Source organism: Phragmites australis, chromosome 3, assembly GCF_958298935.1.
Source record: "Phragmites australis chromosome 3, lpPhrAust1.1, whole genome shotgun sequence".
Classification (NCBI taxonomy): Eukaryota; Viridiplantae; Streptophyta; class Magnoliopsida; order Poales; family Poaceae; genus Phragmites; species Phragmites australis.
The window spans coordinates 8,356,101-8,381,430 of NC_084923.1; the positions used below are offsets into that span (position 1 = coordinate 8,356,101).

General features: G+C 49.7%; 3 protein-coding genes across 3 annotated transcripts; 2 read left to right on the plus strand and 1 right to left on the minus strand.

The window, feature by feature from the left end:
* The first annotated feature begins 1,737 nt into the window (after window positions 1–1,737).
* LOC133910949 (serine/threonine receptor-like kinase NFP) lies at window positions 1,738–3,773 on the plus strand. Its single transcript, XM_062353188.1, has one exon. It carries the CDS (start codon window positions 1,774–1,776, stop codon window positions 3,670–3,672), a length of 1,899 nt encoding a protein of 632 aa, XP_062209172.1. The 5' UTR covers window positions 1,738–1,773; the 3' UTR covers window positions 3,673–3,773.
* Window positions 3,774–17,033: 13,260 nt separating this feature from the next.
* LOC133910950 (pathogenesis-related thaumatin-like protein 3.5) lies at window positions 17,034–18,302 on the plus strand. The gene is made up of 2 exons (XM_062353189.1): window positions 17,034–17,178; window positions 17,252–18,302. The coding sequence occupies exons 1-2, from the start codon at window positions 17,139–17,141 to the stop codon at window positions 18,007–18,009; spliced, it is 798 nt and encodes a 265-aa protein (XP_062209173.1). The 5' UTR covers window positions 17,034–17,138; the 3' UTR covers window positions 18,010–18,302.
* A 5,530-nt stretch (window positions 18,303–23,832) lies between these two features.
* On the minus strand, window positions 23,833–25,330 carry LOC133911949 (calcium uniporter protein 2, mitochondrial-like). Its single transcript, XM_062354451.1, has 2 exons — window positions 24,688–25,330; window positions 23,833–24,597 (listed from the first exon to the last, which is right to left on the minus strand). Exons 1-2 carry the CDS (start codon window positions 25,225–25,227, stop codon window positions 24,109–24,111), a joined length of 1,029 nt encoding a protein of 342 aa, XP_062210435.1. The 5' UTR covers window positions 25,228–25,330; the 3' UTR covers window positions 23,833–24,108.

Here is a 25,330-nt window from a genome sequence, read left to right on the forward strand (position 1 = left end):
ATATGGTACCTACGCAAAGATGTACTTTTAACAAAGGATAACCTAATTAAAGTAATGGCAATGTGATCAGAAGTGTTGCTTTTGTCATTAAAAATAAGATAATTAAGTATCTCTTTTTTATTATTATTTTCGAGATCTGTATGGTTTATCATTCGACTGACTTTGAATCTTTATCCACCAAGTAGTATTTCAAGTATATTTGGTAACTGATTTTGTGGTCTTAGTAAGCAATAGAAAGACAAATTAATAGTAGTGGCAACAACTTTTTGTTGATCGATATAACTATGTAGAAATGATATTGACTTCAATAAGACAAAATTAAACTCTCTTTTACAGTTTATTTATACATATACGAGTGACTATGTATATGGGTGGTGTTGCAGCGATAAGAGATCAGCATATGGTGGCATGGGCATGTACTATGCTAGAGAGGATGATCAATGATATATTTATCCGGTTTGGATGCCAATCTAGACTTCAAATTGATGCTTCGCTATAACCAGCTGTATTGACTTTTTCGGTTTTTTCTTTTGCTGGCTTGTAGTGGTAATCTTTATTTTTCCGATCTTTTTTTTTATGTGCATCATCCGAGCTATGCAGAAGCTGAATTTTTATATATTTATATCACCTTGATATAATGATAAAGTTAATAAAACTTTCTTTATTGAAAAATAGAGTATAGTTGCATTGCTCACCTCATGATTCTCAAATTGGTAGGTAAAAGCCAAACTATTAATCTCAAGTGTCACTACGAAGACAAGGCATCAACAAACCATGGTCGAATCTCTCAATTGCCTGGACCTGTAAGAGAAGCATTTGAGCAAGAGAAATGTAAAGTTTACTGATTTTTTTTACAAACAGGTTGTACGTATAGTGGTGTTCATGTTGTACATGTAAAGGACAGACGGATATAAGATCACTTGCCACTCTCTGTCCCACCATATTCTCGTTCAGTCAGGTCATCGGAGGCTACAGCCTACAGGCGCCTGACTCAGGTGCATGCATCTTCTTATCGACCAGATCGATGATATCTTTCACTAACACATGTCAAATTATCAAGACTAGCTAGATTCACTTGATTCATCTGTTTTATGCTCTGGACAGGAGCCTTTGGCACCACGCTGTACTGATTTCAGACTTGTTTATCAGCACAGCGCCCAGATATCTGAACATCTCCATCTGCATGTAATTAGGATTTCCTGCTAATAAAAACCTTTGTTAATGGCCATTGGGTGCATCAATACCTAGTCGGTTAGCGGTAGCCTGTTGTGTTGGTCGATGCTACCATGGTATAATCCCTTCCTCTTTCTCTTGAAAACGATGGCGTAGTATCATCTGACACTGACGTACAGCAACTCTCTCCAATCAGACAACGGCCGACCGACCCGTTCCGTTGTTCCGGCTGAAAGCAATCGCCATGAAAGCGACCTTCAAAAGATAGTTGTCGCATTCTTCATCCCTGTTCCGCTAATCTAGCAGGCCGCTTACACTTGCAATAATCCAGATCAAATTATGCGTGCTATAAACAAAAAAAGTCTAGTGCAGGCAGAGAAGTAGAGCATGAATGGCATCTGCATCGCGAAGCGAGACTTCAAGGACCGAATCAAAGCATTAGAGCCGCGACAAAAGACCACTGATATTGACTTGGTACAGCCCTAAGAGTGCCGGACTGCACGTTAAACTATGAAGCTAAATCGAGCCATCGCCTTACTACTTCACACCTCCATTTAGCAAACGAGCTCACACACACGCACACACCGTGACACCAAATTAATGGAACCCCGCCATGTCTGCTGCCCTCTGCTGCATCTCCTCCTCCTCGTCATCCTCCTCGGCTTCCACGGTGCCGGCGGACAGGCCGTCTCCAACGACACCGTCGCCGCGCGCTTTGCCTGTAACGTGTCGGCGCCGTGCGACACGTTCGTCGTGTACTGGACGCAGTCCCCGGGCTTCCTCGACCTCGGCAGCATCTCGGACCTCTTCGGCACGAGCCGGGCGCGGATCGCCAGCGCCAACAACATGACCTCCGAGGACGGCGTGCTGCTGCCGGGACAGCCGCTGCTCGTGCCCGTCAGGTGCGGCTGCACGGGCGGCCGGTCCTTCGCGAACATCACGTACCCCATCCAGCTCCACGACACCTTCTACTACCTCGCGGGCACCGCCTACGAAAACCTCACCGACTTCCATCTCATCCAGGAGATGAACCCGGGTGCGGAGGCCACCGACCTGCAACCCCAGCAGGAGGTCACCGTGCCGCTCTTCTGCCGGTGTCCGACTCAGGCAGAGCGGAGCCGTGGGGTGCAGAGCCTCATCACCTACGTGTGGCAACCAGGGGACAACATGTCCGAGGTGAGCAAGCTGATGAATTCCAACGCGATCGACATCGCCGCGGCGAACAACGTCACCGGCAACTTCACCTCCGTCATGGGGCCGCCGATGCTGATCCCAGTTCAGCAGCGGCCGCAGCTTCCTCCGCTACTCCACGTTCCTAGTTCTGGCGATGACAGGACCAGGTCGCGCCGTCGGGGTATCATCATAGGAACCAGCATCTCAGGGTCTCTCGTGGCACTCGCCGCCTTGTGCATGGCAATCCTGGCGCACCGGAGGTACCGCAAGAAGGCATTGGTGCATTCAGGGTCGAGGCTCCTGAGCCCGAGACTTTGTTGGTCCAAGAACCAGTACGGTCTTAACAGCAGTAGTTCTTATGCCCACATGGTGAAAGGAGGGGGCAAGCTGCTCACCGGCGTGTCCCAGTTCATCGACAAGCCTATCATCTTCGTGGAAGAGGAAATCATGGAAGCGACGATGAACTTGGACGAGAAGTGCAAGATCGGCAGCTCGTACTACCGGGCGAAGCTCGACGGGGAGGTGTTCGCGGTGAAGCCGGCAAAAGGCGACGTGTCCGCGGAGCTGAGGATGATGCAGATGGTCAACCACACCAACCTGATCAAGCTAGCCGGCATGTCCATCGGCGTTGACGGGGACTACGCCTTCCTTGTCTACGAGTTCGCCGAGAAGGGCTCGCTCGACAAGTGGCTGTACCAGAAGCTGCCGTCCTCGCTGCCGTCGTCGAGCACTGTGGCATGTACTCTCTCGTGGGAGCAGAGGCTGGGCATCGCGCTGGACGTCGCCAACGGTCTGCTCTACATGCACGAGCACACGCAGCCGAGCATGGTGCACGGTGACATCCGCGCGCGGAACATCCTGCTCACGGCAGATTTCAGGGCCAAGATATCAAGCTTCTCCCTGGCCAAGCCAGACATGGTCGATGCCGCCGCGACAAGCAGCGACGTGTTCGCCTTCGGCCTGCTGCTCCTGGAGCTCCTGTCCGGCAGGAGGGCGGTGGAGGCGCGCGTCGGCACGGAGATAGGCATGCTGTGGAGCGAGATCCGGGCCGTGCTAGAAGCCGGGGACAAGAGGGAAGCGAAGCTGAGTAAGTGGATGGACCCCGCTCTCGGGAGCGAGTACCACATGGACGCGGCTGTTAGCCTGGCCGGCATGGCGAGGGCCTGCACCGAGGAGGATGCGGCGCGGCGGCCGAAGATGGCCGAGGTCGTGTTCAGCCTCTCCATGCTGGCGCAGCCGTTGTCAGTAGCCGACGCGTTCGAGAAGCCGTGGCAGCCCAGCTCGGAGGACAACATCGGGATTGCCGATGCGGTGGCAGCCCGATAAGATGTGCATAGTTCAACGAGTAATTTTGTAGCTAGTTTCTTGCTTTGAACTTGCGTTGTACCCTATTTTGCTTCACTTTGTACATATGTATTATCTATATGAACCGTATATACAGGTTAAAAAAATAGAATGTTTTCTATTGCAATTTCATTTGGTCCGAATCTGCTATCACAAAACTGCTTATACTATTGGTGTCATGGAGTTGCAATTTCTTACCCTTCCATGTCATCGTTGATTTTTTTTTTGTCTTCGTGTAACTGTAGCTAACATAGTCCTTTTATAGAATGTATATGATTTTGATGATTAATAATAATATAGTTAATAAGACTAATATATTTATCAAGTATATGTTTTAGTAGGTCTTATGGATGCAATACATGAAGAATCCATTTATGCGGAATAAAGATTGGATTGAATTGGATAAATCCTAGGAAAATTATACACGCCAGATAGTCTAGCGATGAGGCGTTTGTACACGCCAGAGCATTTTCACAAGCAGTTTTGTACACGCCGGATGATTTATCGCTCAGAGGTTTGTACACGCCAGAGTATTTCCAGAAGATGCTTCAAAAGTTGTAAACGTCGGATGGTTCGACGATAAAGAATTGTCTACGCCGAAGCATTTTCCAGAAGATGTTACGGCGACAGGTTTTGATATGGTTGTACACACCGGATGGTCCGGTGATTAGAAGATCTACACATCAGATAATTTTCAGTGAGAAGTGGCTTGGTTGGCTCAAGTCTACATGTCAGATAGTCTGAAGATGGAGTTCAAGATAACACCGGAACATCTAGTGTTCACAATGAGTTTGAGTGCGATTCCAACGGTTAGTTAACGGCTAGTTTCTGCTGCTGTACATGCCGAATGTTCCGGTATTTGTACTGCTATTGATGCTGAATCATCCGGTGTTCACAATCTTTTTGACTGTTGAAGCAACGACAAGTTTGCGGGTTTGAGGCTATACATACCTCCCACTCGATCATTTCAGTGTGCTGGAGTCCAAGGAAACTCATAGACACTTGAGAAGACATACAAACTATCAAAGTGCTAAAAGTGATCATACAAAGTAATTAAGCATAAGATTAGGGAGTGGTTAGTACTAATAAGTCTAGAGAGAGTTATTGCTAGATGTTATTGTCTAGATAGGGGATCAATGAGTGATCCTACATTATACCAAGTGGTATGTTGACACCTTGGAGTCTTGGTCACTCGCTGGCACCATGAGCCACCATGGCTTATGGTTATTGACCCTCCGACTTGGTGTGAAGTAGCGGCAAGAAGCTTGTACGGTAACGCGAAGACCCTTGCATTGGTGGCTCAAACTCCGAAGTAAAGATGACGGTAAGTGACCGAAAAAGAGGCTTGTGGTGAGGTCTTACCTTGATTGCTTTGTGGCTCAACCTACTTGAAGTTTGGTGTCTCAAACGCCGTGATCAAGTGCCGCCCGGGAGCAATAGTCTAGGTGGCTGCTTCAACATGGACTAGAGGTGGCGTTTATGCCATCAATACCACGGAATACAAATTTCTTGTGTCGAGTTTGCTCTTATCTTTTTGTTTCTGCATTTACATACTTGCAGTCTACCTTTGCTTGTTTACGTTCCTAGAGTAGTTTGCTAGAATTGACTATATGTTGCAATCTTTTTTGAACGGTAGAGTAGACACGCTAGATGAATTTAGAATATATTTAGATAGAAATTAATATATATTTATCTTGTAAAGTTTTTGGAGCCGATTAGTTTTAGGTATCCTAATTCACCCTCACTCTCTTAGGACGTCAACGATCCCTACAGTAACAGAGGTGGAAAAGACTATTTTGCCCCTGCTATGGTTTGCTGGTTCAAATTGTAACCCCGTTAATGCAATTGTGACATGTAATAACTAAAGGGATAAGCAAATACACAAGGGAATATTTTTAACTTGCAAAAAATAGCAAACCACAAAAATGTTTAGCAGATTTAATAGTTGAGCAATAAATAGATTTATTCTTTTCTGCCTTAACTGAATTAAATAACCACAGCCGAATTGTTGGCGCACGAAAGATGTGCCTCGAACAGATACAGCGAGAGCCCCGCTCGTAAGAGGAGGCACAAGCTTGGAGATGAACCTGTGAGCCAAAAAGAGAGAGCCGAGAGAAGCATCATCTGAGTATCTGTTGAAGTTTTAGTAATAGAGGAAAATCTCTGAAGGTCATCCACTCTTGCCCTTTGAGAGCTTATTTATAGAGAGAAGAGATAGAAAAAATTACCAGCATACCCCTAAGATATTATGTTACAATCAAATACATAGAAAGGTATTTTGGATATTTTACCCCTTCATATACCACATCGTGGCTGAGACACTATGATAACTATAATAATACCACAATGCGTTGTCTAAATATCTCCAGGCTGGCGCCAAAGTTCTGAGGGACGAGCGTATGAATCAGAGAACTAGCTCTAGCCCTACCTCAGAGTCAGCATATCATGATATCTTGAACAACTTCCCGTCCTTGTAGAACTTCTCAATGATGGCCGCAAGTGGCGACTGCGAGGTTCGATGGAGGTGACCTGGTTCGAAGCCCCATGACGATGCTTGACGGAGGCAGGGCCGTTCAGAGCCTGGCGGCCTGAGTCGGAGATGGAGTCGACATCGCGAGTGATGGAGGCGGAGCCGTTCGGAGCCCCCGGCAGGGGAAGCCGGAGACAGAGTCGACGATGTGGCCAAGGGGGGCAGTCTACTACCCCCTCAGCGGTGGTCACGGTGAGGCTTTGACAGAGGTAGGGCCGCCTAGAGCTTGGCGGCGTGAGCTGGAGATGGAGTCGACGATGCGGGTGATGGAGGCGGAGCCGTCTGAAGCCCCTGGCATCGGAAGCTGGAGACAGAGTCGACGACGTGACCGAGGGGGCAATATGCTACCCCCTCAGTGGTTGTTGCGGTGAGGCTTTGACGGAGGTAGGGCTGTTCGGAGCCACATGGTGTGAGCTAGATATGGAGTCGACGACGAGGGTGCCGGAGGCGGAGCCATCCGGAGCCCCGAGCGGCGGAAGTTAGAGATGAAGTCGATGACGCAATCGAGGGGGGGGGGGGGCAGTCTTCTACCCCCTCAATGTTGGTCGTGGTGAAGCTTTGATGGAGGCAGGGCCATCCAAAGCCTGGCGGCGTGAGCCAAAGATGGAGTTGACAATGCGGGTGACAGAGGCAGAGCCGTTCGGAGCCCCCGACGGTGGAAGCTGAAGACGGAGTCGACGACATGGTCAAGGGGGCCAATTTTCTACCCCTAAGCTATGGTCGCGGTTAGGCTTTGATGGAGGTGGGTCGTCCGGAGCCTCGTGCATGAATTGGAGATGGAGTCAACGACGCGGGTGATAGAGGCAGAGCTGTCCAGTGCCCCTGGCGGCAAAAGCCAGAGACGGAGTCAAAGACGCAGCTGAGGGGGTAGTCTGCTACCCCCTTGGTGGTGGACGCGATGAGGCTCGACTGTGGCAGGGCTGTTCGGAGCTTGGCGGCGTGAGCCAAAGATGAAGTTGATGACATGGTCAAGGGGGGCAGTCTGCTACCCCCTCAGCGTTGGATGCGGTGAGGCTTGACGGAGGCAGGGCAGTCCAAAGCCTGGTGGCGTGATCCGGAGATGAAGTCGACAACACAGCTGAGGGGGCCAGTCTGCTACCTCCTCAGTGGTGGATATGGTGAGGCTTGACGGAGGTAGAGCCGTTCAGAGCATGGCGGCATGAGCCGAAGATGAAGTCAACGATGCGGCCGAGGGGGTAGTCTGCTACCCCTCAGCGATGGATGCGGTGAGGCTTGATGGAGGCAGGGTCATCCGGAGCCTGGCGGTGTGAGCTGGAGATGGAGTCGACGATGTGGCCGAGGGGGCAGTCTGCTACCCCCTCAGCGATGGAAGCGGTGAGACTTGACGGAGGCAGGGCCGTCCAAAGCCTGGCAGCATGAGCCAGAGATGGACTTGACAGAGGCAAAGGCAGGGTCGTCCAGGTGACGGCGACGGAGCCATCTAGAGCCCCGGCGGTGGAAGCTAGAGATGGAGTCGTTGACGCGACTGAGGTGGGCAGTCTGCTACCCTTTCAGTGGTGGACGTGGCGAGGCTTTGACGGAGGCAACGCCATCCAGAGCTTGTCGATGTTAGCCAGAGATGAAGTCGACGATGCAACTGAGGGGCCTAGTGTGCTACCCTTTACCCTTTCAGCAGTGGTTGCGACGAGGCTTTGACGGAGGCAGGCCGTTCGGAGCCTAATGGCGTGAGCCGGAGATGGAGTCAACGATGCGGGTGATGGAACCGAAGCCGTACGGAGCCCTCGGTGGTGAAAGCCAGAGATAGAGTCAATGACGTGGCCGAGGGGGCAGTCTGCTACCCCCTTAGCGGTGGACGCGGCAAGGTTTGATGGAGGCAGGGCCGTCCAAAGCCTAGCGGTGTGAGTCAGAGATGAAGTCGACAACACGGCCGAGTAGGGCACTTTGCTACCCTCCCAGCAGTGGACACGGCGAGGCTTGACGAAGGCAGGGCCGTCCGGCCCGTGAGCCGAAAATGAAGTCAATGATGCGACCGAGGGGGCAGTCTGCTACCCCCTCAGCGGTGGAAGCGGTGAGGCTTGACGGGGGATGGGCCGTTCGGAGTTGGCGGCGTGAGCTGGAGACAAAGTCGATGAAGCGGCCGAGGGGGGTAGTCTGCTACCCTCTCAGTTGTGGTCACGATAAGGTTTTGACGAAGGCAGGGTCATCCGGAGCCTCACAGCATGAGCCAGAGATGGAGTCAATGACATGGGTGACGGAGGTGGTGCCATGCGGAGCCCTCGATAGCGAAAGCTAGAGATGGAATTGATGACACGGCTAAGGGGGGCAGTATGCTACCCCCTCAATGGTGGACGTGGCGAGGATTGACGAAGGCAGGGCCATCCAGAGCCTTGCAGCGTGAGCCAGAGACAAAGTTGAGGACACGGTCGAGGGGGGCACTCTGCTATCCTCTCAACGGTGGACGTGGCGAGGTTTGATGAAGGTAGGGCCATCCCAAGCCCGGCGGCGTGAGTTGGAGATGAAGTCAACAACATGACCGAGTAGGGCAGTCTGCTACCCCTTCATCGGTGGATGCGGTGAGGCTTGACGGAGGTAGAGCCGTCCAGAGCCTGGTAGCATGAGTCAGAGATGAAGTCAATGACGTGACCGAGGGGGCAGTCTGTTACCCCCTCAGCGGTGGACACGGCGAGGCTTGACAGAGGCAGGGCCGTCTGGAGTCATGCGGCGTGGGCCGAAGAAAAACTTGATAGAGGCGAAGGCAGGGCTGTCTGGGTAACAGAGGTGGAGCCATCTGGAGCCCCCGGCAACGGAAGCCGGAGATGGAGTCGATGACGTGGACGAGGGGGCTAGTCTGCTACCCCCTTAGCGGTGGATGCGGCAAGGCTTTGATGGAGGCAGCGCCATCCGGAGCCTAACGGTGTGAGCTGGTGACAAAGTCGACAATGCAGCCGAGGGAGGCAGTCTGCTACCCCCTCAACGGTGGATGTGACAAGGCTTTGGCGGAGGCAGGGCCATCCAAAGCCTAGCGACGTGAGCTAGAGATGGAGTCGACAATGCGGGTGCTAGAGGTGGAGCCATCCGGAGCCCCAGGCGATGGAAGCCGGAGATGAGGTCGATCTCGATTCTCACACTAGTCCTGTGCAGGATGGTTCAAGCCTTTTAGAGCTAGTGAAATTCTGCAACTTGTGTAGTATCGATCAAGCCTTTTAGCTCCGTAACTTCCCAGCCCCTCTTGGGATTTTTGGCCGCAAGCGGGTGGAGGGGGCGTTCTATTAGCACTATTGTCATGGCTTTAGCCAAGGTAGGGAACCTCCTAGGGCGGTTATACAACATGTGAGTATATGTACATGTACAAAGGTATGTATGTATGTGTACATGTTAGTATGTATGATGTATGTATGTGTGTATGTATGTATGATGATGTATGAATGAAATTGTATTGTGCTAACTTCACCTTTTGCCTTACAATTTTGGTCGCATCAACGCTTCTTTTGTCTCCCCTATCCTAGCCGCCTTGCATTCTGCGGCTACTAGCGGCCAGAGGATGTGATTTTTTAGGGGTGCTTAGTTGCGTTGGGTGTGAGTACAGCTAAACTCTTCATTGGCTAGTGGTTCGATGCGACCTCTCCGGTGCGGATGCTATACCTTCAAGATACCGGGGGTCCATACCTCTCCCATGTGCGAAGGGTTCACACCTCTCCGGCACGTAGGCTAGACCTTAAAAGATGCCAAAGGGTCCATATCCTCACCGGCACATAGGCTATGCCTTCAAGATGCCGGTGGGTCCATACCACTCTGGCAGTAGGCAATGCTTTAAAGGTACCGGAGGGTCCATGTCCACACTGGCACGGAGGCTATGCCTTCAAGATGTTGGTAGGTCCATATTGCTCTAGCATGTAGGCAGTGCTTTAAAGATGCCGGAGGGTCCATGTTCACACCGGCACGGAGGTTATGCCTTCAAGATACCAGTTGGTCCATACCGCTCCCACACGTAGACAATGCCTTAAATATATTGGAGGGTCCATGTCCACGCCAGCACGGAGGCTATGCCTTCAAGATGGTGGTAGGTCCATACCGCTCCGCCACATAAGTGATGCCTTAAAGATGTCGGAGGGACTATATCCACGCCAGCACGAAGGATATGCCTTCAAGATACCGGAAGGTCCATACCACTCCGACACATAGGCAATATCTTAAAGATGCTGGAGGGTCCATGTCCATGTCGACATGAAGGCTCTGCATTCAAGATGCCAGTAGGTCCATATCGCTATGGTATGTAGGCAAAGCCTTAAAGATGTTGGATGATTTTAAAGACATCTTTGTTTGCAGAGGTTTTTAATTGCTATGCACTATTTGAGCAAAGGTATAACTTAAATCTTACTGTCTACTGTTTGCAATGGGATATGACTTAGGTTTTGTCGTCTATTGTTGAACAGAGATATTACTTAAGTTTTGTCGTCTACTGTTGTTAGCAAAAATCTAGTTGCAGCATAAGTTATGACTAGGTCGGACGGCGGCTATTCTTAGCGCTTGCCAGCCTAAGGTATAACTTAAGTTTTGATGTTTGCTTTGTCTATGACTAGCTAATTTGCAGTAGAACACCATGTAAGGGTCAAATGCAAACCATGACATTGAACTGGAGAGGGCAATGGTGGGGCGTACCTCGCACGGACTGGGCACCTCCGTAAGGTGTCAGGGCAGCGATGTGCTTCGGCGAGCAGTGCTTGGTCCACGTCGTGGTTTGTCACCAGGAGGAACTCGTGCTGCTCGCATGCCTTGTTCATGCCACACAGAATGACGCTGTCGTCGTGCAAGAACTCACCAAGCTCATGATGTAGCTTGAGGAACACTTCCAATTGGTCATTACTTCCTTGCCAATCAATAGATCCTCATGTTGACTCCACCATGTAGGCTTTGAATGATATCAAGTGATTGAGCTTGGAGTGATGCTGATGGTGCTCCCACCTGAGGTTTCATGAGGCCACCTCGGGCTTCAAGCGTGACACGACGGACTGCTTGCTCATCGTCGAGTGGGTCAGCCTAGTGGTCATCGTCGACACTCTGGTCTGCAGCCTCACCATACACAGCCTATCCAAGAAGAAGCTCTTGGGGCTCCACCAATGGTAATGAGATCTCCCCGTGCTCGTGCTCATCTGTAGTGGGTGCACGGCCATGCAGAACATGCTCTATTTGGTCCTCGTGTAGCAATCTAACGCAATGACGTAACGAATTTTGCATCATTATTTCATCTAGGAGTCCACGATGAGTACGCATGGCCTCCGGCGAGGTGGGTCGAAACTCGGACTCTGGCACGGGAGTGGCCGAAGCTCGAAGGTGGGCATAGAGCACGTTGTGGAGCCCCAGCTCGCCACCCCGCTGCCGGTGTCAAGCAAGGCACGGATGGAGCAGGAGAGGTGGGTCGAGTAGGACAGTGGTCTCTGGCAATGAGGTGGCTGTGGAGCCCGGTCTTCGGTGAATGGCGGGATGGCCCTGGAGGCATGGCAAGTCCTCTGCGTAGGCACAACTGCCGAGGATGAAGGGCTTCAACGATGAGATGGCTCCGGCCACCGGAAGCATGGCTCTAGTTGAGGTTGAAGTCTTCGACAGTGAGTTGAGATGGCTCTGGCCACTGAAGGCATGGGCTTCGGTGGCAAGATAGACTGCTCTGTCATTGAGCAAAGGTGGCTCTGGTTGCCAGAGGCATGGGCTCCTGTGGCGAGGTTGAAGGCTCCAGCGGTGAGTCGAGGTGGCTCCGGCAGCCGGAGGCATAGGCTCTAGTGGCGAGGCAGATGGCTTCGTCGTCGAGCGGAGGTGGCCCTGACCGCTGGAGGCATGGGCTCCTGTGGCGAGGTTGAAGGCTCCGGCGATGAGCCTAGGTGGCTCTGGATACCGGAGGCATGGGCTCCGGTGGTGAGTTTGAAGGCTCTGGTAGAGAGGTGAATGGGTTCCAATCACGATGCGAAAGGTCACTCGGCCGCAGAGAAGAAGGTGCTCTGGCGAAATTTCAGATGGCTCCAACCACGATTTATAGGTCCGGTGGAGTTCAGAGAGCGGGGCTCGACTCAGACGTGGCGTGGAGGGCTGAAGCACCAAAGTCGTACATCATGTGGATCCAACGAAGCTCCTAGCCAGAGGATCCCAACTGGAAGATCTGGTAGATGGAGGGGCGAAGAGGCTTCGACTCGATGGGCTCCGACTATCGAAAGCTCAGAGAGTGCGGAGGTGTGGCAAGAGCTCCGGTAGGGAGCTCAGCCTCCAGTGTGAGCAGAGTGCCAAGGCCTGCACGAGGTGGCTACTCTTGAAGCCCTGCGCATTGCCGTGACCGGCCCAAGCTGCCTGCATGGGTTAGGAAAAAGATACGACAAGAAGCAATAAAAATATCTAGCCCTTTTTTATTCTGTCCATGCTGTTCTTGAGGCGTGTCGGTGAAGTTAGCCGACATGAGACAGGGGGATTGGACTGCATTTAATAAAACATGGCATGCCTTTTTACCATGCTCTCAGCTCACATGCCCTAGACTATCTTAAGTGTCCTTACCCTTTAAAAAAGGAGTGGCCAGTAGGCTGCTATCTTGAGATATTTTAATTTTTTAGAAAGGTGTGGCTAGGAGGTAGCTTAGCTCCTACAGTTTTAGCTTATAAATATTTGTGAGTAAGTGGAACATGGGCACATAGGGCTACCATATTTAATGCGCCAGCCTCTGATACAAGATAGGCTTGCTAGTGGCAAGGACACACGGACACCTCTAAAGTGAAGAGCTATTCTCCACTACCATCCACATGGACCCTCTAACACATACCATAACCTATAGGGACTCGCGTTTGTACATGGCAAACAAATAAACTACTCTTATTTCCACCGCGAGAATAAAGATCCCTAGGTCATGGTATGAACGCGAAAGCTTTAGTCAAGTGTTGCGATGCCATGCCCTGCTATGGACATTGCATGTGTCAGGGGCCCACCCCAAGTGGACACGACCCGCTCCTTGACTTTTTTTCTTGTCTTGTGCAGCGCCTGCCAGCCAATGCACTATGCCGCATAGTAACGAGCTAAGGAGATTTAAATAAGGGATTCACATGGAGCGGCGCTTGGAGCCGTGCATGCTTACCTTCGCATGGAACTGTGTCCGAAGCTGTGCATGCTTACCTTCGCATGGAGCTATGTTTGGATGTATACACACATGTATAGACGGGGCGATCGCTAGCCTCCTCGGCCTGCAGGCTCACGCGCTGCCTGTTGACGAGCCTTGTAACCAGAGGTGCCCTCCGCATGGCGTACGGAAGACAACAGGGGGCGCCTAGCGAGGGGCCTCCATGGTCCTACCGCACATGGTGGAGGGTCCGACGAGAGATGGTGCTCGTTCACACAAAGCCGTGCTGTTGCGGTCTCCCTAGACTTGTTGAGGCCGTAAAGGGCGACAGGCTTGCTTACGCAGAACCGCGCGGCTGTTGCCCTCTACGTGTGCCATCTGGCGTGCCTAGCTACACAGTATTAAACTCTGAGCTCGAGTGTTCTTGCTAGTTTAGCATGCTCTCAACTTCTCTCCTCTCATGACTTCTTGTGTCAAAAATCCCCACAGATGGCACGTTGTTGGCACACAGAAGACGTGCCCCAAAACAGATACGACGAGAACCTCGCTCATAAGAGGAGGCTCGAGCTTGGAGATGAACCTGTGAGCTAAAAGGAGAGAGCCGAGAGAAGCATCGTCTGAGTATCTGTTGAAGTTTTAGTAATAAGAGAAAACCTCTAGGGGTCCTCTCTCCTGCCCTTTGAGGGCTTATTTATAGAGAGAATGGGCAAGGGAATTTATCAACCTACTCCTAAGATATTATGTTACAATCATATGCATATAGGGGTATTTCGGGTATTTTATCCCTTTACATACCACGTGGTGACTGAGACACTATGATAGCTATAATAATACCACAGTGTATCATTTAAATATCTCTAGGCTGGGGTGTTTCCCCAACAAGAATGTTTTAGACTGACCATGAGTGGGGAAGGAAAGAGGGGGCGGTGAGCTCGACGACGGTACAGGGAAGCTCACTAGGGGCTCAACTTGGATAGAGGAGGCTCAAAGTAACAAGTCACTTGCGAGGTTAAGGAGCTTCGGCACCGGAGTCGAGGATCTTGGCTCGACGGTTCCGGCAAGGAGGAGAGGGATTCATGGCGGAGAAATGGCATAGGGGTCCTTGCTACGGTCCATGCGGAAAATCTATGGTGGAGGGCGGCTGGACGTCGATCGCCAGCACTCTTTTCTCTCGGCGGTGAGGAGCTTGACAGGGTGGTGACCGGACTCGGGCAAACACAGTTGGGATGAGAATGGGGGATCGAGATCCCCTTTCGTACATGTGCTAATCCAGGACCATCTGTCAGTCGTAGGCCATCTCCTGGTCGCAGTTGCCATATAGCATAAGAGACCAGGGTAGTTTGGCCATTTTGGAAAACTTTCACGGTTCATATTGACGGTGGTAACGGCCATGGCATGAAAGACACCAAATTTGCAACCCATATAGCGGATTAGAGGTTTTATGATAGAAAATAACAGAACCTAGCAAATTGCAATGTCATGCAAAGAGTTATCTCTTGTTGAAAAAAAGAATGTTTAGTTGATTGTATCTGTCTGGACAGGTTGAGCTGAGTTTTTATTTGGTTGACTGAATTTGAGGTCACATGAGCAGATGGAACAGTTGAGACTGTGATTGATTGCTTGCATGAAGATTATATGTATATGTCGGTTCATGTTGCTCTCATATGGGCAACCAATGAGACCCTAAGGCAACCCACGCTAATATCGTGGCTAGCCTTGCTACAATATTTTGTTATAATAAACTTTGATTAAAAATTAATCTCTTTAGTTCGAGCAAAAAAAGTAGTCTCTTTAGGTTTTTTATGAGGCTAGTATCATTTATTTACAAAACACATAAAATTAGAAGAAAAGATAAAAATATATGTTATTAGAAGAGAAAATTATTTTTCTCCAAACTTGTACCCGAATCTTATATCTATATTGGTACGATTTATATACGTTTTGTTCAACTGATAAAATCGTACGTCAAATATCGGTGGCAACCTAACTAAAATCAAAATATGTTTGTCTTGCTTGTGTGTTCTGTCTTGCCTGTTGTCTACTTGATACAACGACCTTGAGCTATAATATGCTTCTTAATCTATTATCTTAATAAGAATTTCAGAAAAACATTATTTTTATTATGAATTTAGTTATTGATTAATTGTATTTTATATTGACTCTTTATTTAGGAATTCAATTTTATAATAATTTGATTTTTCTAAGACTATTTGATATGAATCATTTTTTTATTCTAACCCCTATTTCAATTATTATTATTTATTTTATTTGGACTCTTTATTTAGATATTTTGCTTCCCAAACCATTTGAAAATCGAACTACTAATTTTATAATTTTTAAGTCCGAATTTAGCTATTTATTAATCATTTTTATATGGATTCTTAGATTTAATTTATATTATTAGATGTTAATACTCCTAAGTGCTCTAGATTTTTTTTTCTGATTAACGTAGTAATTTTATAACCTTAAAAACAAATCACTTTTTTCAACACTTAAATAATAATATAATATATTGTAGCTTCCATGCTCTTTTCAACCTTTAAATAATAATATAATAGATTGCAGCTTTCACCTGCAATGATCTGACCTTGGAACGTCTGTATTGCTTCCTACATCGCATTCTTTGTTCAGGGTCCCCGGAGATACAATTCTCAGACAGTATATGATATTTTCAACATGCTGAAACTTTTGAAATCCAGATGTGACCCAACTCTTGTGTTCTTCCGGTCCAAAAAAAATTCTTGCGTTCCGGTTGGAAAGTTGGAAAGGAACAACGAAAGGCTGAGAGCCCAACCTGCCAGGTGGAACCAAGTTTTTTGGGGCGGGGCAAAGACCCAATGGATCGACCCGAACCACGCCCACTCCTAATACCTGGGAAGCGGACAGCAATCGGCGGGTGCGCGGCTTAGCTCCTGCGGCCGTTTGGTGCCTGCGAAGTGCGGTCGTCGCCGAGGCGTCCAGTCGAGTCGCGACGGCAATGACCGAACCGACTCCGTCCGCGAAACCGAACGAGCGAACAGAGCAGAGGAAGATTTGAACGGGCACACGAACATGGCAGATTGGCACACGAACATTCGCAGGATGAGGTGTTAATCGTTTTCGGCTTCATTTCCGGATCTCACCGTCTCGTTTCCGTTCTGTCCCGCGTAAAAACCGGAAAACAAAAACGATCGGAAAACAATAGGACGGAACGGAACAGGTATTCCCGCTTTCATCCCTCGCGTGCGAGATCGAGACACGCAAATAGGCCGAAGAGAGTAGGCCGCCGTGCAAGAGGATGGGTCAGGGGCTTTCGTCCTACGGTCCAACGCGCTGAGGGCCTAAGGCGAGTAACAGGCTTAAGCCGCGTCGCGGAGGGTTCTGTTGGTCCATTGGCCCATAAGGTGTTCGGCTTCCTGATGGGCTAACGAGATTTTTCTCCTCCCGCGTGGCTAAGCTGAGCTGCTCGCCTGCTCCCATTCTGCTGCGGATATTTCGCCTAAATTAGAGCGCCGCTACCCACGCAACACCTGAAACGGTGCACGGATTAATCTCAGCCACTGCACCTACATTTACGCGTACATCAGTTGCCCACGACCACGGCGTTTGCGCGCTGGCTGTGCCTTCCTCCGAATTCCCAACGAACTCCGATGTATCCTCCCGAGTTCCCAACTAACCACCATCTCCCTCGCACTGAGTTACAACAGTGGCAGAGCAACGAGATTGCGCGTCTATATAAACCAGACAAGTGCAGCGCTTGATAGTTTATTACTGCTTCCACATTCCTCTTCCAGCTGCTGCAGCTCTCTCCCGCATACATTGTCCACGAGACCGTCGATTGCTGGTGCCAGGTCCTTCGCCTCAAGCACACTTGCGAATCAAACCATTACCATGGGAGCCATACGAATCGCACAGCTTCTACTCCTCACTGGTACATCTGCAGACTTATATGTTGTGATCATACTGCAGCAATGCTGTACTTATGTTTGTGTCTGCACATGCAGGGGTTATCTGGTCGCATGTGGGGTTGGGTGCTGAGGCGGCCGGCACGACGGTCTTCACGCTGCACAACAACTGCACCCACACGATCTGGCCGGCCACATTGTCCGGCAACAGCGCCGTGGCCGTCGGGGGCGGGGGCTTCGAGCTCTCGCCCAACGCCACCGTCTCGTTCCCGGCCCCCACGGGCTGGTCCGGCCGCCTTTGGGCGCGCACCGGCTGCGTCTCGTCCGGCCCGTCGTCCCTCTTGTGCGCCACCGGCGACTGCAGCGGCGCCGTGAGCTGCACCCTCGGTGGCGCGCCGCCCGTCACGCTCGCGGAGTTCACCCTGGGCGGCGCCGACGGGAAGGACTTCTACGACGTGAGCCTGGTGGACGGGTACAACGTCGGCATCGGCGTGAACGCGACGGGCGCCAGGGTGAACTTCGCGACCTGCGGCTACGCCGGGTGCGTGGGCGACGTGAACGCGTTGTGCCCCGCGGAGCTGCAGGTTTCCAGGAATAAGACGGGAGCGGGCCTGGGGGAGGCGCCGTCGCCGTCGACGGTGGCGTGCCGGAGCGCGTGCGAGGCGTTCGGGACGCCAGAGTACTGCTGCACGGGCGCGCACGGGGGCCCGAACAGCTGCAGGCCGACCAAGTACTCGAGGCTGTTCAAGGCGGCGTGCCCCGCGGCGTACAGCTACGCGTACGACGACCCCACCAGCACCTTCACCTGCGGCGCCGGCGCGCAGTACCTCATCACCTTCTGCCCGGGGCAGCAGTAGGAGTAGTACAGCCTAAACCTGTTAATGGGCTGAAAACCGCACCAAACTATTTTAATCAAAGCATCTCAGCCCAACCGAACCCACACCACCACTGCTCCTACCAAACCCAAACCAAACCAACCTGCCAGCAAATTACTTTCCAACCCATTTCAAACCCGGTTCATGCTCTACTCGTTGACTCATTGTTTTTGTTACTAAGCGGTGGAATATTTACATTCAACGCATAGCTTCCCTAGCGATTACTTTTCCTCCAAACATGTTGCTGCCTCGAAAACACGGTCTGTAGTCTTTGGTTCTATTACTTGTACGTATCTATATGCCAACACACACAAATCAATACAAGCTGACAAATTAAGTTGAACTACTTTAGTTACAAGCATAAGACAAGATCATATATACCAAATGAGATCAAATAACACGTCTTAAATTCACAACAATATTACAACTACATTTTTAACGTGATATCTGTAGCATATCTGAACATGTTTTTCAAATAATGTTAAGTAACATGCGATGATCATTTGAGTTTTAACATGTACTAAGAAATTCTATAGGGCCATCAAAAGCTCCTCTAAATAGCATAAACAACTTTCTAGCTAAGAACTCCCTATTTGAGTTTTAACATACACTAAGAAATTCTATAGGGCCATCAAAAGCTCCTCTAAACAGCATAAACAACATTGTAACTAAGAACTCTCCATTTGAGTTTTAACACAAGAAAATGCTATTAAGCTTCCATTAAACTATCGCATTTGCTGCACTAACAATTCTAGGCCACAAATCATTGCACTCCTTTCTGATAGATCCAGTGATGGTAGAACGTACAACATAGTACATATTATTTATATTGTAGTACCAAAGGAAATACACAAATCATCGCAGTAAATAAAAATATTAACTTAGAAGGGGAGTCTTTCAGATTTCACATAAGTCTTGTTTCTTCCAAGCAACATATTGTACATTATAGTTCAACCAAATTAGATGACATGTTCAACCAAATTAGATGACATATACTAGAGAACACTCAATAAAGCATGGAAATTGGCAAGACAATTTGGATGGGCCATGACCAAAGCAAACACCATCGGAGGGGAAGTGTTGACCACAACTGGCTATGTAATTCGCACTAGGCTCTTAGATCCTCCTCATTTGCTTTGTTCAATCTCTTTTGTCAAAAAAAAAATTGATGGGTACTGTACTACTATCCACAGATAATAAGTGAGATGTAGGGGCCTACATTGATACCAAATATGCAGAATAAAAACACTAGATGCGTTGTCACTGATTTTAGTTTTTAATATGATCAAATTAGAACATCTACACTGGACACAGGGTCTCCAAATTGGTATCCTCGTCATAGAATATAAATCATGTACCTGCAAGTGATAATACGATTAGTTTGTGAGAAATAGATACATACACACACATATGTATGTGTATATAATTTATGAAAGTAACAACCGTCTATACCTTCATTATCTACACCTTTGACCGTGAATAGCCAATTTTTTCCACAAATAAGACCTTCTAGCATCTTGGGTGTAAGTGAACTTCTTGTGTCTCCAAGTATCCTACCTGCATAGCTAAAAGCATATTCTGAGGACATATTACTAAGGGGAATTGCGAGGAAGTACAAATTGCAACTGCAAATGCCTGTCGATCGTTTTGTTCATCTGGAAATTTATGGTTTTAATTTGTTAGGACTTTGGAAGATAGAAAGGGGGGTTTGACGAACTGTTTCTTGAAATTTCTTGCTTGGTATCGACATGTTTCACGCCTTCCGTTCCTGTATAAGCCAGAGCATTGGTGCGCCTGTTGTGCTGAAAGAGGAGGATTATAGTCTGTCTCGGCAGGCATCTATCTTGTTGTAAATAGGGTGTCAGACAGTGGCATGGGCCGCGGTTTGCCGGCCCAAATCAGAAGGTGGTTGAGGCATAAAAAACATAGAGACCCAGAACATCAGCTTCCTACTCAAGTTTATTCACAAAATCCACTATTCTTTGGATAATCCATGGGTCAATTGGATACTGAAGGCTCGCTATCGGAATAGCAAACGCCTCGGGGGTAAAATCTCGGTTTGCACATGAGCATGGTGACATCTCAGCACAATCATTGAGTAATATAAAGCGGTGACAGTGGTAAAACTTGGAAATGGCAAGAATACCACCTTTTGGCTCGATTGTTGGCTAAACCGAAAAAAACATTTGTCTATCTAATTGTAGGATCGAGAATGACAATCAGAGAAAGGTGAATATACGACTTACCAACTTTTTAGATGATCTTTTTCTAATCTTTCACCTAATGCGTCTTAAAACAATATGCGGAAGCAAAAACTCAAGAGAAATATGTTACACCAAAAGATCCTCTAAGCATGTATCCCATGAATGTATTTGAACACATAGCTTCCATTGAAAATCAATCTATACATCATCGCACACAAAATCTTGCAATTTGAGAAAGAAATACTTAAATCCAAGAAGATAGTTACCGGATGAATAAACTATTCAAGTTGATGATTTAGAGACTAAGTCTCTTTTGATCATGACTCTTAAGATATCAAGTCACCAAGACAAGATCTCAAGCATAATGAACTATCAAGCCATCAAGATGAGGTCTCACCACTAACCTCTTTTCCAGTCACTTATGCATCGTCTTCACAGCAGAGCTTTAGTCACAAAGACAAAGGTCTCCGCATCCCCACACAATCTTTTCGTCATCACTCCACACCAAGTCAGAGGGTCAACAAGTTATCGGCAAGTCACAAAGACTCTAAAAAGCTGACATACCTCTCGGTACACGGTTGGATCACTCCTTGATCCACTCTCTAGGTTGCAGCACCTAGCAAAACATCTCTCTAGCCTTATAAGCACTAATCACTCTCTAATGGTGTGCTTAATCGCCTTGGATGAACACTTTAAGAACTTGGATGGCTTGGATATATTCTCAGGTGTGTATGAGGTTATCTGGACTCCAGCACCTTCAAATGATCGAGTGGGTGGGCATTTATAACCTCAAAACTGCCAACTAGCCGTTGCTCCAACGACTCAACTTTACTGTGAGCACATGATGATCCGATGACAATAGTAGTAGAAGCACCAAATCATCCGACATGTACATCGGTGGATACTAGCCATTGCAACTCCACTCAGATACATTCTAAACACTGGATTGTTTGGTGTAATCTTCACTTCCATCACTGGACTATCCGGTGTGTGTTGAGCCAAGCCGAGCCACTTCTTCTCTATGCAATTAGTCTGGTGTATAAACCTTCTGATCATCGGATTTTTTGGTGTGTTGACCTTCATCTACTTTGACATCTTCTTGAAAAACACTTTGGTGTTGGCTTATTCATCATCGGAACATCTGGTGTGTTGAAACATTTCCTTCTCTCATTTGCACAGCTAATGTTAAATACTCTGGTGTACTTACTCGTCTAACACCGGATCATCCAATGTACTTAACTTTAGTTTCCTTCAAAAATCAACTCTTCTGTTATATACTATGGTGTGCTTCTGCTCTCATCACCGGACCATCCGGTGAGGTCAATTTACTTCTGCACAGAACATTAAATTGCTCTAGGAGTATAAACTCCTATGCGCCAGACCATCCGGTGAGGTCATTTTTCCTAGGACTTGTCCAATTCAGTACAAACTTTGTTCCGACTTCAGTGGTTTTTTCATGTATTACATATATGAGACCTACTAACATATATTCTCGACAAACATGTTAGTCCCAATGACTATATTATCATTAATCATAAAAATCATAATCATAACCTAATAAGGCAATTTTCGCTACACCTACCTCCGTCGAGCCTCCCTGCGTCTACAGCTGAGGGGGTAGCGTACTGTCTCCCTCGACCTCGGCGTCGACTCCGCCTTCAGCCACCGTCGCGGGGCTTCAGATGGGTCTGCCTCCGTCGAGCCTTGGCGCAACTACAAGCTAAGGAGGTCGCAGACTGCCTCCTTCTGCCTCATCACTGACTCCGCCTCCGACCACCTCCGTAGGGCTCTGGACCATGTCACCTCCGTTGAGCCTCGTTGCATTTACCGTTGAGGGGTAGTGGATTTCCTCCCTCAGCCCCGCCGTCGACTTCACCTCTGGCCTCATCACGATGCTCCAGAGGGCCTTGCCTCCATCGAGCATTGCTGCGACTACATGTTGAGGGGATCACGGATTGCCTTCCTCGATCTCGTCATTGACTCCACCTCCGGCCATCATCGCGGGGCTCCGGATGGCCCTGCCTCCGTCAAGCATCATTGCGACTACATGCTGAGGGGGTCATAGACTACCTCCCTCGGTCTTGCCGTCAACTTCACCCCTCCGGTTACCTCCGCGGGGCTCCAGACCATGTCACCTCCGTTGAGCCTCATCACCGCCACTCACGACAACTGTCGAGGGGGTCGTGGCCCCATGCTGCCTCCCTCAGCCTTGCCGTCGACTTCGCCTCCGACCACCTCCATGGGTCTTCAGACCTTGTCACCTCCTTCGAGCCTCGTCACCGTCGCTCACAGCAACCGCCAAGGGGGGTCGCAACCCCACGCCGCCCTGACTCCGTCGTCGACTCCGCCTCTGACCACTACCACGGGTCTTCATACCGTGTCGCCCCAGTTGAGCCTCATCGCCGTTGTTTTGCAGTCATCATTGAGAGATTTTACAAGGAGGAGAAGTTGTTCGGGATATCTTGACTCTAAGCCGGGGCTAGAGCTAGTTCTCTGTTCATCTACTCGCCCTTCGGAACCTTAGAGCCAGCGGATGAGGGGTGCTATTAGGGAAACGTCCCATCCCTAAGATATTTAGACGACATGTGGTGGCATTACTATAGTGATTGTAGTGTACTAGTTACCATATCGCATGTAAAGAGTGAGAGACCTAAATACCCGCATGTACACATGATTGTAACATAATATTTTAGAGGTAGACTAGTAATTTCTCATGTCCTTTTTTTCTATAAAATAAGACCTCAGATGGCAGGAGTGGAGGACTTGAGATTCTCGACCCATTACACCGACTCATGTTCTTCTCACTCTCTCCTCCTAATTCTGAGTTGATCCCTAAGCTTAAGCCTCCTTGTTGGAAGAGACTCTCGTCGTATTCTGTTCGAGGGTGCTCTAACATTTTCGTTTAAGGATGCCTGCGAGCATCATTTTTAGTTTCTTCTGCACCTATGTGTGCGCTTTATTAGGCATCCATTTGCATTTGCATGTAAACAAACTCCTCGCTTTTATTAATGAAAATTAAGGTAGGGGCCTCCCTTCCCGACTTCCTCATAAAGAGATCATATATTTTCTTCTCTTGAGTCTTGACAATTTTTTCCCAAAAGGACAGCATGAGGTTTGCCGATTTTATTAGAGTAGGAATAAAGGTGGAAAAATAAAGAGTTCAAGAGTTCGATAGAAGAAGATTACAACTAGAGTGCCTTCTAGGCACCGCGCCCAACAGACAACAATAGAGCTGGGAGGGCAGCAAAGGCCACAGCTCCCAGGGGCAAACCGGCGCAGACTTCAGCAAGCAACAGAGATGAATCAACTAGACATTGCGTTTTGAAAAACTTCTATTTGTTCCTTGATCCTTTCAGCAACCTGCACCATAGTACTTTCAACATTTTGGTGGTGTTCTTTTTCTTCCAAATGTTCCAAAAAAAGCGATTACCAAGCCATCAAAAGGTCTTCGAAGATCTTTATCAATTCAGCATGAAACCGTGGCCCACCATCCTCTGATTGTACGAAAGTAAGAAAAATGGGGCAAGGGTGGAAGGTGTACCTACAGGGTCAGCTAAGTCCAAACCTGCCAAGTGAAGACGCAATCTTTTGCATAAGTACGTAAGTGTTTCGTCTTCTTGACAAATTGAAATCGGTGAAATCGCCTTAAAAGAAAACAGATGTTCAGTCCATGTATGTGGCAACTGACAATATGTCCTACCAAAACAAACGGTCACTATGTGCAGCCCGACAACACTTCCCCTCATGAATCGATACAGAAAGCTGATTCGCGATTAGATGGCGACTTGACCATGGCACGTATCCCGTGCCCTGATACACGCGAACTCTTCCGGGCTCCGGCCTTTCCACGTCCCAAACTAGTAGCCGCTCGGGGCAGCTATTGTACGTGCGAGACGTGCCTGAACACGTCGACGTGGCCGTCGCTTTGCGCCGCAGAACCGAGCCCCTCCCCCTGCTTCAGGGCGTTGTACCGTGCGACGTCGAACCCGCGCGCCCGCAGGAGGCGGCGCTGCCTCGACGCGAAGCGGCTCCGGACGAAGCCCTCGAAGGACGGTTCCGTGGCCGTGCGCATGAAGAAGGCGTAGCCGGACATGAAGTAGAGCGACGTAACGTAGAAGCACACCGGCTCCATCACGTCCCACGACAGCTCCCAGAAGGTGAGCCGCATGAAGCCCAGCGTCTGCGCCGCCAGGAGGCCCAGCCCGCACCACAGCTCGCGCCGCACCTGCGCGGCCGCCTTCGCGTCGATGGCCGCCTTCTGCGACTCCATCGCCTCCAGCTCCCGCTTGCGCGCCTCGCCGTCGTCTCGTGCCCGCGGCGCCAGCTGCTGTTTCGCCGGGAGTATGCTCCCGATCGCTTTCGCTACCTGCAGGCCACATGGAGAGATGCGTACGCATAAGGCGGGTGCTCTGCTCTGTATGACTATCACGTTTCTTGGGTGTTCGTTGGGTCGTACCATGTCGGGGCGGAGGAAGACGGCGTCGCCGAGGACGATGACGACGCCGGACTCGTCGAGGGCCCGGGCAAGCCTGCGGCCGCCCTCGACGCCACCGGCAATGTCGACGCAGAGCGCGCCGAACTCCGACCCGGACACGACGCTCTGCTCGTTGGCCCTCAGCCTCGTCCGCGCCACCTCCATCTCCGCCGCCCTCGCCACCTTCCTCGCCTGCTCCACCGTCACGCCCACTTCCTCAGGCGGCCGCGTTATCGTACTCACAGGCGGAATAAGCCCGTCGAGCTGGAGACGGTGGAACAGCTGGTCCCCGACGGGGAGGGCGGGGAAGCAGTGCGCCGGGAGCGGGACGGACACGGTGGAGAACCGGACGGCGGTGGCCGGCCGAGGCCGCAGGAATGCGAGCGTCGGGCAGTCGTCCACGGCCAGCAGGGGCTGCCGTGCAGGTGGGATGGGAGCGGGAGGCTTGGGAATGGCTGCGGCGCTAGCGGCCGCGTTCTTGCCTGCCCACAGGCACCGTGCCATCGTTCTGTGGAATGCCATTTGTGTGCGCTTTTCTGTCACGAGCTCTATTGAGTTTTGAATGGTTTCGTGTTACGTGACAGAGATGGATGGCGCGAGCTGTTTGGCCGATCAGATGGAGCGA

Bases quoted from the DNA above. Each gene is read 5' to 3' on its own strand.
- LOC133910949 (XM_062353188.1), top strand. From the start codon at position 1,774: ATGGAACCCCGCCATGTCTGCTGCCCTCTGCTGCATCTCCTCCTCCTC.
- LOC133910950 (XM_062353189.1), top strand. From the start codon at position 17,139: ATGGGAGCCATACGAATCGCACAGCTTCTACTCCTCACTG. The intron at 17,179-17,251 runs GTACATCTGCAG...CTGCACATGCAG, and splicing joins ACAGCTTCTACTCCTCACTG to GGGTTATCTGGTCGCATGTG.
- LOC133911949 (XM_062354451.1), bottom strand. From the start codon at position 25,227: ATGGCATTCCACAGAACGATGGCACGGTGCCTGTGGGCAGGCAAGAAC. The intron at 24,598-24,687 runs GTACGACCCAAC...TGTGGCCTGCAG, and splicing joins TCTTCCTCCGCCCCGACATG to GTAGCGAAAGCGATCGGGAG.